The 13,154-nt window shown below is 34.5% G+C and overlaps 2 protein-coding genes across 2 annotated transcripts; one reads left to right on the forward strand and one right to left on the reverse strand.

Annotated features, from left to right (window-relative positions):
• The first annotated feature begins 1,437 nt into the window (after positions 1-1,437).
• trappc4 (trafficking protein particle complex subunit 4) lies at positions 1,438-5,349 on the forward strand. Its single transcript, XM_051129404.1, has 5 exons — positions 1,438-1,629; positions 1,776-1,950; positions 4,310-4,413; positions 4,525-4,651; positions 4,770-5,349. Exons 1-5 carry the CDS (start codon positions 1,455-1,457, stop codon positions 4,846-4,848), a joined length of 660 nt encoding a protein of 219 aa, XP_050985361.1. The 5' UTR covers positions 1,438-1,454; the 3' UTR covers positions 4,849-5,349.
• An 87-nt stretch (positions 5,350-5,436) lies between these two features.
• On the reverse strand, positions 5,437-11,997 carry slc37a4a (solute carrier family 37 member 4a). The gene is given in 9 exon segments (XM_051129403.1): positions 5,437-6,008; positions 6,230-6,368; positions 6,624-6,737; positions 7,978-8,063; positions 8,493-8,651; positions 9,038-9,281; positions 9,763-9,908; positions 9,911-9,994; positions 11,665-11,997. Coding segments are annotated over 9 exon segments (1,287 nt in total). The 5' UTR covers positions 11,813-11,997; the 3' UTR covers positions 5,437-5,841.
• Positions 11,998-13,154: the final 1,157 nt, after the last annotated feature.

The raw sequence follows: 13,154 nt of genomic DNA on the forward strand, positions 1-13,154 counted from the left end.
TTTTTGTGGACTGTGATAAATCTAGAGAGCGTTTGATAAATAGAAAGTTCAAAAGAAAAGTATTTGTTTGAAATAGAAATCTTTTGTAACATTTATATATGTCTTTACTATCCAATTTGAGCAACTGAACACAAAACTGTATCTCATTTAAATTGTATGCACATCCTGTGGTTGGAGACAGAAGTGTGCAATGATAAGGCAGCTGACCACATCCATCAATATCTGACCCATGACTTCATTCTGCCAACAAAGGGTTTTATCGCATTCTCAAGGCTGCAGCAAATACTGAAAACCAAAGAATGTATAATAAAACCCAATAATGCTGTTGGTAATGCTATACTGATGATATATATATATATATATATATATATATATATCAAATAGCTGATGAACAGTAAAGGGAAAAGGCTGTTTGTTGTAAATCTATTTCAACATGTGTAATAATGTGTGTGAATGCATGTTTGTAATGATGTGTGATGGCAATGGAGATTAGTCTAATATAAAGCATTCTAATAAGTATTTTATTATTATTTCCTACGTAAACTGTTCTGTGTAAAGTAATTATTAGGCGTAAAATACCTGGTCGTTGAGAAGGATGAGAAATGTGTGCCGTTGTCATAATTCTCCAGACCTTGCAGATAAAAACTTTTTTATAGGCAGTTCGTCGTGTGTTTTACGTTAAATACGGAATCATTCAAAATCTGATGCAAGAAATTCAGATAATTAGAAGGTTACTATAAGGATGTAAAGATATTTTAACATATTTTACACTGATATTGATAGAGAATTAAACTACTGTATTTACTGTTTGCACATTCTGTTACTAGCTCATCTTGTCTGTCTCCAGAGGGCGCTTGGGAGCTCAGAAACCCGAATCTCTCTTTGAGGCGCATAAAGATTTTGTTTTGCATTTGTAGATTAATAACTTTAAATATTGACAACTGAAATACAAAATAAAATATTCACAAATTGATTTGACACATTCGTTAATATGTAACCAGAAACATCTGTGATGCGTCCATCCTGAAAGCGTTGAGAAAAGTAACGGCTCCCATGTGACGTATTCTAGTCGCTTTTTTTAGTATAATAATTTACACCGTAATAACGATAAATGAGAATTGAACGGAAAAATTGAGCATTAAACGATCATTATTATTTAATATAGTGCAAAGCCCTGTTCATTAATATTCTGAAAGTAATAGAATAAGCGCTTCAACCTATCACTGCACTCGGCGGACATGGCATTATGGGAATTGTAGTTTTCCAAAATCGCACTATTCACTGCATTAATTTATTCGTTCACAAAAATGCTCCATAAAGTTGCTTAATTGTTATTTTAAAAAATAATTTGTAGTCACATAATGGTATGCAGTGTTTATAATATTTAATTACAATTATTTTAGATTTTCCCCACGCAACAAAGTCACATGACTGCCCCGCTGACAGGAAGAAAGATGGCGATCTTTAGTGTATATGTTGTCAATAAGGCCGGTGGGCTCATCTACCAGTACGACAATTATGTACCTCGAGCTGAAGTTGAAAAAACATTCAGTTTTCCGCTTGATTTAGTTTTAAAGATTCACGATGAGAAGGCAGTTGTGTCTTTCGGACAGCGCGACGGGATCAGAGGTGCGTGTTTGTATGTGTCTGCAAACCATCCCATGTATTTATACACATTAATAGGTCCATCACTGCAGTTTCTGCAGCTTTTTTCTTGTGAGTTATGCAATATGTTTCGAGTATATTTTATATACAGTATATTTTCTCGTGTGCAGTGGGTCATGCGGTTCTGTCCATTAACGGGGTGGATGTGAATGGTAAACACACGGCTGAAGGGAAGGAAATCCTGGAATATCTGAAAGATCCTGCCAACTATCCAGTGTCCATCAGATTCGGCCGACCTCGTCTCACTTCCAATGAGAAACTGATGTTGGCCTCAATGTTTCACTCGTGAGTAGATTTCATTAAAAATAGTTGAACGCATTGTTGTAATGTTGCTAATGTTGTTTCAAACCTGTATGACTAGTCATGGAAACACAAGGGAGATGTTAGGCATCCAATTTTTTTGTTCCACGGATCAAGCAGAACTGTGTTATCTGTGTGTTGGTATGTTTTTATAGTTGTATACCCTTATTCCTCGTTACTGATTGTGTCAGATTTAATTTTTGATTATATACTGTACTCTGTCATACAAATGTTTGGGGTTGGTAAGATTTATTTAATTTTTGAAAAGTCTTTTATGTTCACCAAAGCTGCATTTATTTGATCAAAATATAGTAAAAGCTTTAAATATGATTGTACAATTTGTTTTAAAATGTAATTTATTACTATGATGACAAAGCTGAATTTTCAGCATCATTTCACCAGTCTTCAGTGTCACATGATCCTTCAGAAATCATTCTAATATGCTGCTCAAGAAACATTTAATACTCAATAACCAGTGTTGAAAACCGTTGTGCTATTTAATAATTGATGAATAGAAACTTCAGCATAATTTATTTAAAGTCAAAATCTTTTGTAACAATATAAATTTACTGTCAATTTTGATTGATTTAATGTGTTCATGCCAAATGAAAGAGATGATTTCTTAAAAAATATATATATATTATTGATTCCAAACTTTTGAATAGTAGTGTAATACATACAGTTAAAGTCAAAATCTGTCAGACCTTGCAGAATCTGCAAAATGTTAATTATTTTACCAAAATAAGAGGGATCATACAAAATGCATGTTATTTTTTATTTAGTACTGACCTGAATAAAATATTTCTCATAAAAGACATTTACATATAGTCCACAAGAGAAAATAGTAGTTGAATTTATAAAAATCACCCCGTTCAAAAGTTTACATACACTTGATTCTTAATCCTGTATTGTTACCTGAATGATCCACAGCTGTGTATTTTTTATTTATTTTTATTTTTTTAAGTGATAGTTATTCGTGAGTCCCTTGTTTGGCCTGGACAGTTAAACTGCCTGCTGTTCTTTAGAAAAATCTCCAGGCCCCACAAATTCTTTGGTTTTTCAGCATTACTGACTGTATGAGTGTATGATTTTGAGATTCATCTTTTCACACTGAGGACAACTGAGGGAGTCATATGCAACTATTACAGAAGCTTCAAAAGCTCACTGATGCTCCAGAAGGAAAAACGATGAAAAAGAGCCTGGGGTGAAAACTTTTAAACAGAATGAAGATGCGTACATTTTTCTTATTTTGCCTAAATATCATATTTGTTTTTATTTAGTACTGCCCTTCAGAAGCTACAGAAGAAACTTACATGTTTCCCAGACGACAAAATAAGTTCGAGTTGTCCTAATGTTCAAATTTAAAACGTTTTCACCCCTGGCTCTTAAAGGAGAAGTCCACTTCAAGAACAAAGATGCACAGATAATGTACTCACCCCCTTGCCACCCAAGATGTTCATGTCTTTCTTTCTTCAGTTGTAAAGAAATTATGTTTTTTGAGGAAAACATTTCAGGATTTTTCTCCATATAATGGACTGATATGGTGCCCAGATTTTGAACTTCCAAAATGCAGTTTAAATGCAGCTTCAAACGATCCCAAATGCGGTTGTAAATGATCCCAGCCGAGAAAGAAGGGTCTTATCTAGCAAAACAATCGGTTATTTTCATTTAAAAAAAATACAATTTTAATACTTCTCAAGCACTCATCTTGTCTTGCGCTGCCTGAACTTTTCTGGTTCATGACAGTTAGGGTATGTTGAAAAATCTCATGTCCCATATCATGTTCTCCCTCAACTTCAAAATCACCCTATATCGCTGTTCTACCTTGTTTGTAAGGGTGTTTGATCTTCTTTGCATGTTCACTTTGCAAAGATTATGTTGGTACTTCTGCAGCGATGTAGGATGATTTTAAAATGATTTTTGAAGTTGAGGGAGAAAATACAATTGGAGTTTTTCAACATACCCTAACTGTCTTGAACCAGAATACACAGAGTTCAGGGAGAGCAAGACACGACGAGCTATTGAGATTAAAAAGTATTTAAATTGTATTTTTTTTTTAATGAAAATAACCAATCGTTTCGCTAGATAAGCCCCTTCTTCCTCGGCTGGGATCGTTTACAGCCGCATTTGGGATTATTTGAAGCCGCATTTAAACTGCATTTTGGATGTTCAAAATCGGGGCACCATACCAGTACATTATATGGAGAAAAATCCTGAAATGTTTTCCTCAAAAAAACAGACATGAACATCTTGGATGACAAGGGGATGAGTACGTTATCTGTAAATTGTTGTTCTGGAAGTAGACTTCTCCTTTAAATGTGTCTCTTTTCTTGTCTTTTCTAAGGTTGTTTGCCATTGGGTCACAGTTATCACCTGAAGTTGGCAGCTCTGGTATTGAAATGCTGGAGACAGACATGTTCAAACTGCACTGCTTTCAAACACTCACAGGTCTGTTTTTCTCTTATTGTAAGGACAAATTACATTTAGTCATTAAAGGTAAAATTTTGTGTTGAACAAAACCACAGTGATTTTAAGAGAACTGTTCTCTTATTTTTGCAGGTATAAAGTTCATTGTATTGGCAGACCCTCGACAGTCCGGCATTGATGCCCTCCTAAGAAAGATTTATGAGATCTACTCAGACTTTGCACTGAAGAATCCTTTCTACTCTTTAGAAATGCCTATCAGGTGTGTATTTATTTATTTTTTTTATAAATATTACTAGTCATGAGCTTTGCCTGCAGTCAAATTGGTTGCTTTCCACAAAGGTGGTGTATGTAACAAAAAAATGTATAATTTCTTTCAGATGTGAGCTTTTTGACCAAAATCTAAAGAGTGCTCTGGAAGTAGCAGAGAAAGCTGGGACATTTGGACCTGGGTCCTGAACTGGACTTACATTGAGTGTGTTCATCCTACTGACAGGATCTCCAAACATTCTGAGGTCAAACTTGTGCAGAAAATGGGATAAGGATTTTTCATCAACCTTTTAAGGAATACAAACAAGAGTTTTCCTCAAGCTCAAACAATTTAACATAGTTTCGGACAACTGAACCGGTTTAATTTACATTTTTCGTGAAATGAAGTCCCAAATTTACAGTGAAAAACACATTTCACATAACCTTTGTAAATAATGTACATGGACACAGTTTAAGTTTGTAATGTGCAGAATGTCAGTCCATGGAGCAGCTCAAGATGCTCTAAACATGTTCAATATAACATGTCTATTAGCATCTTTCTACATGAAATGAAATTTCCATGTCATTTGCTTTCTGTCAGCAGAATATGAAAAGTCTACTTTACCTTGGATCAGTTTCTGAAGTTTGGTCTTACATTTTTTATTTATATAAACTCATTACATTGTGCTATTAAACATTCATGTGCTATAACACATTGTCATATTTCATTATACACATTTATGAATTTGCAGTACTGCAGCTACAGAGATAGGACCAGTTACAGCGCTGAAATGGATGAAAGGTACAATAAGTAAATTTATTTATTTTAACTGATTTAATAGCAATAAAATATTAATAGCACTGAAGCAATGGCTTTAACATGCCTTAACCAAATTATACAATTCTGCAATGTATTCAGTTTCAGAACAATGCAAAATACTGTCATCTGTTTGTAAAATGTACAGAATAAATAACGTGCAGAAAGTGACACAACATGGTATCCCATTTCATACATCGCTAAAATAGTGTAATATTTTGGGAATTCTTTGAATAGATATCCACAGGATATCCACAGTCAATTTCATTTATATTTCAGAAACACGAAAGTAAAATCCTAGACAAGTTACACCCTTTATTTTTTTTGTTCCCTTAATACCATATGTTAAAAACTAGTTAAAAGACATTTAAATAATACTCTAATGTTTAGTCAGCCTTCTTGGGTACTCTTCCCATCTTGGTGCGGATATTCCTAAGCAGAAAATATCCTACTGTGGTGACTGTACAGGTTATCTCTGCTACCCAGAATGCTGTGTTCCAGCCGTAGTGCTTCGCAATAGTGCCAAATGGCAACCCTGAGAGGAAACCACCAACTGCCAGCAAAACAAACATAAACACACATTAGTATTCTTTGAAAAAGGCAAATGGTTAACATGATATTGCTGCAAATTTTTTTGGAGAGCTCAAAATTTACTTGTAGAATAAATCGTGCACAAGCATGGACATTTAACTAATCTAAAATCTACATTGAACTAATTCTACCATAGCACAGTTTCAGTATGTCACTGCTGCTGTAAAATGAAAAGATGATCACCGTTTGCCATCAGAGCCACAATGGCGTGAGAGGTTCCACAGTAGTTCGATGGAGCGCTTTCATTCGCAAGAACTCCAAACAAGGCAATCGGTCCATAGGAGGAAAAGCCAAAAACAGCACCCAACAAAAGAATCCAGACCTGTGTAAATTATAATAAACCATGTACATTATAGAACCCATAAACACTATTTTCTTTCCTGCATTGATATAGTTTATTGTGATAAGTTTTGGTCAGTTTAAAAAGAACAACAAAATACAGCCCATAGGGTTTAGTTAAATGTCAAGTAGTTAACTAGTATTATGATTTGCTATTGCAGGATGAGTTTTTAATATTTCCTGTAAGTTTTGATCATTTGTAATGTGTTTGTGTTAGTGTTAGTGATACTAAACTTACGTTTGAGCTGTGTGCTGTGACAGTAGTGCGGAAGAGGTACATGGAAACACACATCCCACCCATCATGGAGAGCAGGAGCCCATGGCGAGGATTACCATGCAGACCCAATCCATGCTGAAAATTAAAGAGCAAAAAAATACAGGTTCACGAAATATCCACCAATTTTTAAATTAATATGTTTATTAATCAAAGACAACCGTTTTCAACATTGATAATAAGAAATGTTTCTTGAGCAAACAAGCAAATCAGAATGAGTTCTGAAGGATCATGTGACATTGAAGACTCTAAGTAACGCAAGATTACATGATGGAAATGGAAGATTACAAGATTAAAGTCATAATATTTCGAGAATAGATGTTCCTTCATGTTTCTCTTATGCTATAAACTTGAAATAAAAAGGAAAAGCACATTTATAATTTGTATTTTGTGATAAAACTGACCGAATGACAGCTGAGCTTGTTAAAAGCAACAAAGCACAAAATTATTGCGATTTCTGGGTGGCTGGCGCACAACAAATAATAAATGAAAGACGTTAAATATTTCCAAGCATGTATACCGTGAATAGTCCCCTCTATACTTTAAAAAAGACAACAAATCTAAGTTTATATAACTGTATAATTTAATGAAACTAATGTCTCATGTCTCAAAAAGACGATTAATTCACATGAATACAGCAATCTGTCCAGCCACATTACAGAGCTTGAAAAACACATTATTGCAAGAGAACATTGTTTGTATTTCGCTATAAAACTAACAGATTTTGAAAGCTAAGACTTTGTTTTATATTAAGAGTACCAAAAGCACAAAGCTTATTGCTATTACTGTGTGTCTGGCGCACTACAAATAGGCCTAATAAATGCAATCAAACGTGAAATATTAAGCATGCTGTCCCTGCGAGTATAACACATGGTATGATTATTGTAATTTCGACTTTATTCTCAAAATATTTCAAATTTATTTTCAAAATATTACGACTTTAATCTCGTAATTTTAGATTTTTTTATTTTTATTTTTAACATGCCACTAAAATGCTGTTGTAGTACAAGTTCTTTTAAATTGCAATAATAATTTAAAAAAATATTTTTTTTAAATGCACCCACCCTTCTGAATGGTAGTGTATACAAAATTTTCTGATGTAAACATGAGTGTTGTTCTGAGTGGTTGTCAGTTTGTTTCTATGCTATTGTTAAGGCGTTTGGGTATTTACTAAATTGTTTCCATTGTGTCTTGGCTGGTTGCTTATTGGCTAAGGTCCAAAAAAATCTTTGATACTGTGATCATAGTTTATAGTTTGTGGTTTATCCTGCATGGTATTAGAATTTCGTATAAATAGATATTGGTGGTATAAACTCACCTTTGCCACGGCTCTGTCTGACAGAAATCCTGCAGCTAAACTACCCAGCAGTCCTCCAATCTCCAGAGCACTCATAAAGGAACTTCCTGTTAAAATCAGCAGGAATATGCGTTTTAGTCCACAACCTAAAATTCTCATCACACCCTTCCATTTCTGAATCTGAAAATATCATGTGAAATTGTGCCTGATTTTTTAGGTTAAAAGTGCATTGTATTATGAAATTATTAAAACATACTGTAACTTTCAGAACCGAAAATGTCTTCACACTACAAACAATGACCACAAGACCCTCATTGGATCACATTTAAAGCCTGTCCACCTTATTGTGCAATGCTACAGTAAGGTATTTTCTTTCAATATGCAATATTTACAATATTAGGCAGCATAAAGCGCCGTTTTGGCACAGCTAAAATAACTTTGCAAATTCAAGTTTAAAACTCCCACACATGCTCTTACATTAAAAAAGGTGGATACTAAAAGCCTAAAAACTAAACGCGTTAGACAACACACAGTACCCATTAACGCTGACTGGCCCTTGTCCTGAATGAGGAATAGTTGCCCCCAGTCAGTGTAAGCAGTCTTCACCCCAAACACCACCAGGTACCCAAATGACAACACCCACAGATATGGAGAAAGGATGAACTCCTTGAAAGTGCTTTCATTTTTGCTGGAGCCTGAAATCAGAGGCAGATACCAGATGGATCAAATGTGCAACTGTTATTGGAGGATAGACAGAAAAGTCCATTAGTTCAACATGAGTGACCTTCGACAGAAAAAAACATGAATTAACACACAGACCTAGTAAAACACACCCCTTTGTACTCTGTTTTGGTCCAAAAGTTCATTCTTCAAAGAACTAGCAAGTGAAACCTTTAATCTAAAGCAGACTTTGACAATGTCAGAACAGCAATGACCTATATAAACAAAACTAGCCATAATAAACATAAGTATGGAAAATAAACATAAATCTGAATTCCATTAATGTCCTACTGAAACAGGATATTCAGTGTAATTGATTATACATATAAAAACATGCATGTGGATTTGGAAGTCCTCATACCTCCTTTGCCTTTCTTTGCACCAGCTTCAATATTTGGCAAGCCAACTTCACTGGGCTCATTTCGAATGATGAGCAGACAGAAGATGGACGTGATCACGCAGGTCAGGCCGGAGATGGACAGTGTGGACCTCCAGCTGTAGCTTTGGGCCATCAGTGTGGCAATTACGGGCCCAAGACCTCCAGCCAAATTCATACTACAGGACAGCACAGCCCACCAAGTCCCAAACTGAGATGGCTCAAACCACTATTCAAACAAATGAATCAGTTAATTTCGTAAGTACTGTAGAAATGCACATAAAATGAGGCTCAAAAGTTGTTTTCTGCAGTGATGTCAAAGATAAACCATTTGGGTTCCTTATAGTGAAGAGTTCTTAGTAGAACCATTTTTCTTTTCTTACACTCTTAAAAATAAAGGTTCCAAAAGGATGTTTTTGCAGTGATGCCATAGAAGAACCATTTTTTTGACTATAAAGACCCTTTTCTGCATTTGAAAGATTTCATGGATGTTTAAGGTTCTTCATGGAACCATCGATGCCAATAAAGCCTTTTTTTTTTTTTTTTTTAAAGAGTGTAATGTGAAGAACATTTTAATAATCTATATTGTTAATCTATAAGGTTCTATAGAAGTTAAAGGTTCTTAATGGAAGCAACCTGTTTTTAAGAGTGTTTATATATATATTTGTATATACAACGCAAGTCCATAGATTACAGGATTGGATCCATACCTTGCGAAGTACTTTCGCACATGGTGGCCATCCTAGACCTTGACCCAGTCCATTCAGAAACCAAAGGCCTGAGAACACCGCCACTGACGAGGACTGTGAGAAAACCACATTGATGCCACCAACCATAAACAGCCCAACAGAAAAAGCCATCGTGCGCTCATCTGATCGGACAGCACACCGCTTATGAACTTGCTAATGGCGTAGGCCAGTGATTGACTGCTAGTGATAAGACCTGCAATGCACAAAGATGAAATAAATACTGATTAGACTTCAACAGAGAGTGATTCCCATTCAAAATCACTCAAAAACATATGGGTTTGCAAAGATAAGACAAAGGAGCAGTTCTTTAGGCGTAATCACTCCGTACTGGACTGTAAAAACTTCAGTGATAAGAGCAACTCAATCACTGTGGTGATAAAGTAGATCCGGGGCAACATACCAAACTCCTGTTACATCTGATTGTGATGTGGCTGAATGTGATGCCATTTCAATCTCATGTCATTAAACATTTTGACAGGAAAAAGATGCATGTTATTCAGCAAACAAAACTGGTTTAACTGAAAACAACACAGTTTTAGCAACCGATATGTATGAAATGAATGATAATGGAATATGACACAACAGGGTGGAAGAAAGGCCTAAATTCTTTGGAAATGTAGCTACTTTTTAGCTTACATATTTTATATTCTATGCATAGTAATGACTAACATTTTTTTAAAAGCTAAACTAAACACAATTTACTTGTGTATACTACATGCTAGACATTACAGCTTTTGTAGTCTCACAGTGTGGAATGTAACATGGTATGAGTGGAAATATAAAACATAAATTTAGTTAGTTTTCTGTATTCAGTAATGTTATGATATTTTATATTTATATAAATATATATATTAGTGAAAGTTTAGTTTTGTTGCAGGTAACGCTACATAACAGGGTGGAACGTGTATGAGCATACTGTAATAAAACATTAAAAAATGTAAAAAAAAAAAAAAAAAAAAAAAAAAAAAAAAAAAACGTAGTTTGTTTTTAAAGTTGAGTTTTTTAAATTAGGATGTCACATTAGAGGGTGCCACGGGTGTGTTGGTTTAATGTTTTACATGTGCAATTAATAGACACTAACAGGGTGAAAAGCTATATACAGTAGCAGTAACAGCAGAACAAAGTAGACAACAGTAGAAAACATACCGTTCAGGTTAAGGTCAGTAAGATAATCTTTTTAATAACCTTTTCAGGATTATTTAAAGAGTAGTAAGTTTAAAAACGCAGTTATTTGAAATATAAATGTGTGTAACATTATAAATGTCTTTACTGTTACTCAGTGTTACTTGCTTTGATCAATTTAATGCATCCTTGAATAAAATTATTCATTTATTTACAAAAAAACATCTTACTGACCTCAAACATTTGAATGGTAGTTTTTAATACTATTGAGAAAAATAAACAATTTAAAAATAAAAAGCAATGTAACAGATTTTACAGACGTATTAAGGTTATTAACAAAATGTAACAGATTTTTGATAACATATTTATCTGTTTACAAAACAAATTTCAATAAAAAGAGTCTCAAATATGTCTTCTCTAACAGGAAAGTAATCACAATGTCTTAAAAACATTGTTCAATAACGCATTATCAATGACTGGTAGTGTATATGAAAATATTAGCAAACATCAGCTAAACCTAAAATATAATACTTTGGGAGCTTTTTTCATTCAAAAGCCATTTTTGTTAAGGACAGAAAAGGCACTGCATGCAGAGAATTACGCAATGTACAAGTGCCTTAGTGCCTTCTGTCTTCTGTTTATAATCCTAATTTACTCTAATTCAGATTAAAGCATGTGTGAAAGGTTATAAAACAGAGATACTGAAAGACAAAGTACAGGCCACTAGTTGCTCATGCTCACCTAGATCATCCTTATCCAGCGTGATCTCCTGCATTACGGAGGGCATCACGAAAGAAAACGTCTTCCTGTTAAAGTAATACAGCGTGTAGCCCACAAACATGGACAAGAATATAGTAGTTCGGTAGTAGCCATATCCACTCTTCGCCATGGTTGGCACAACTTTAAAACGATAAGGAAGGAATCGTCTAGGTCTTCTTCAGCTCGACACAGGAGTTACCAGAAGCATCTGAGTGCTATGAACTGTGAGACATGAAGAGCTGTTGAGGTCAAGGGAAAGAACTGTAATCAACGACAGGGTTAATGGTCAACCTGGCAGAGATCTTTGGAGTGTTCTCCAGCAAACAACTGCTTTCAAGGGAACAGTGTCAAGGGACGGACTGTAACATACTCTATTGAACTAAAACAGGGATCACAGTGTGCCACTGACGTTTTCGATTGCAGCACATCTACATAGCCAATGTTTTTCTATTTACTACTTTGCTGTTGTCTTAAACATGTTTTGAAGAGGGTGTTATTTAAAAGATCCCCTAATCTAATGAGTTTAATGATTGATGTGGGGGGTCTGTATGTGACATGTTATAGGTTTGACCATTGGCGCTGTGTGTTGTGTAAGAATCATTGCACTATTATGATCTCTCTTTAGGGGCCAAGCACTAAATGTGAGCCAGCAACAGCTCAAAGTTGCATTTATACTGTATGTCTGATTAGAACTTCTGAACTGTGTAGTCTAGTAATAGTTTTCCATGAGATGTTGGTTCATTCTGAATCAAATGTATTAGCTTTCTGTCTAATTAGATTGCCCACCCTTCTTAAAATGATGAAAAAACACCTTTTATAACTACAAACATCAGATTTTCACCAAACTTTTTCAGACCATTATAGGTGCAGTCAAATAAGCATCATTTTGGTGAAATTTCGTGGGCAAAACAGTCTATGTTTTTAATAGTTGAGTGATACTGCACACGGTTATTTTAATATAATTGAGATTTTTAAGAGAAGTTACTATTTTATTTATTTATTTTTTATAATATTCTGATTTAATTTAGTATTTTCCATTTTCATTTTAGTTTTAATTAAGGTTTTAGTTAATACTCCCAATCACACAGAGTCCTATAGAGTGTTTGCAATTACGTAAAGATTTGGTCAGTTACCCAGATGCATGATCATATTGGCGATACTCAGATGTAAACAACAGCATGAACTACATGGTAAATGTACTTCTGAATATGTTCTGCTAATTTATGCTGTCTAAACCACGGAAAAATGTGTGGAAGCTGCTAAATCATATAGAGAAGGACTAAAAAAGCAGAAAATGGCGCAATATTTTGACAAACAAGTTAATATGTGGTAAAGATACATACAAGCAGTATTAATTAAAAGGCATGAGCCTAATATTTCACCTACCTGACTGGAAATGATAAGAACAAACATGAATTTTGTTAAGATTCTTGCCCTGGAAATCATGATTCAGTTTTTGCACTCTTCTCCTT

Source organism: Labeo rohita, chromosome 15 (assembly GCF_022985175.1).
Source record: "Labeo rohita strain BAU-BD-2019 chromosome 15, IGBB_LRoh.1.0, whole genome shotgun sequence".
NCBI lineage: Eukaryota > Metazoa > Chordata > Actinopteri > Cypriniformes > Cyprinidae > Labeo > Labeo rohita.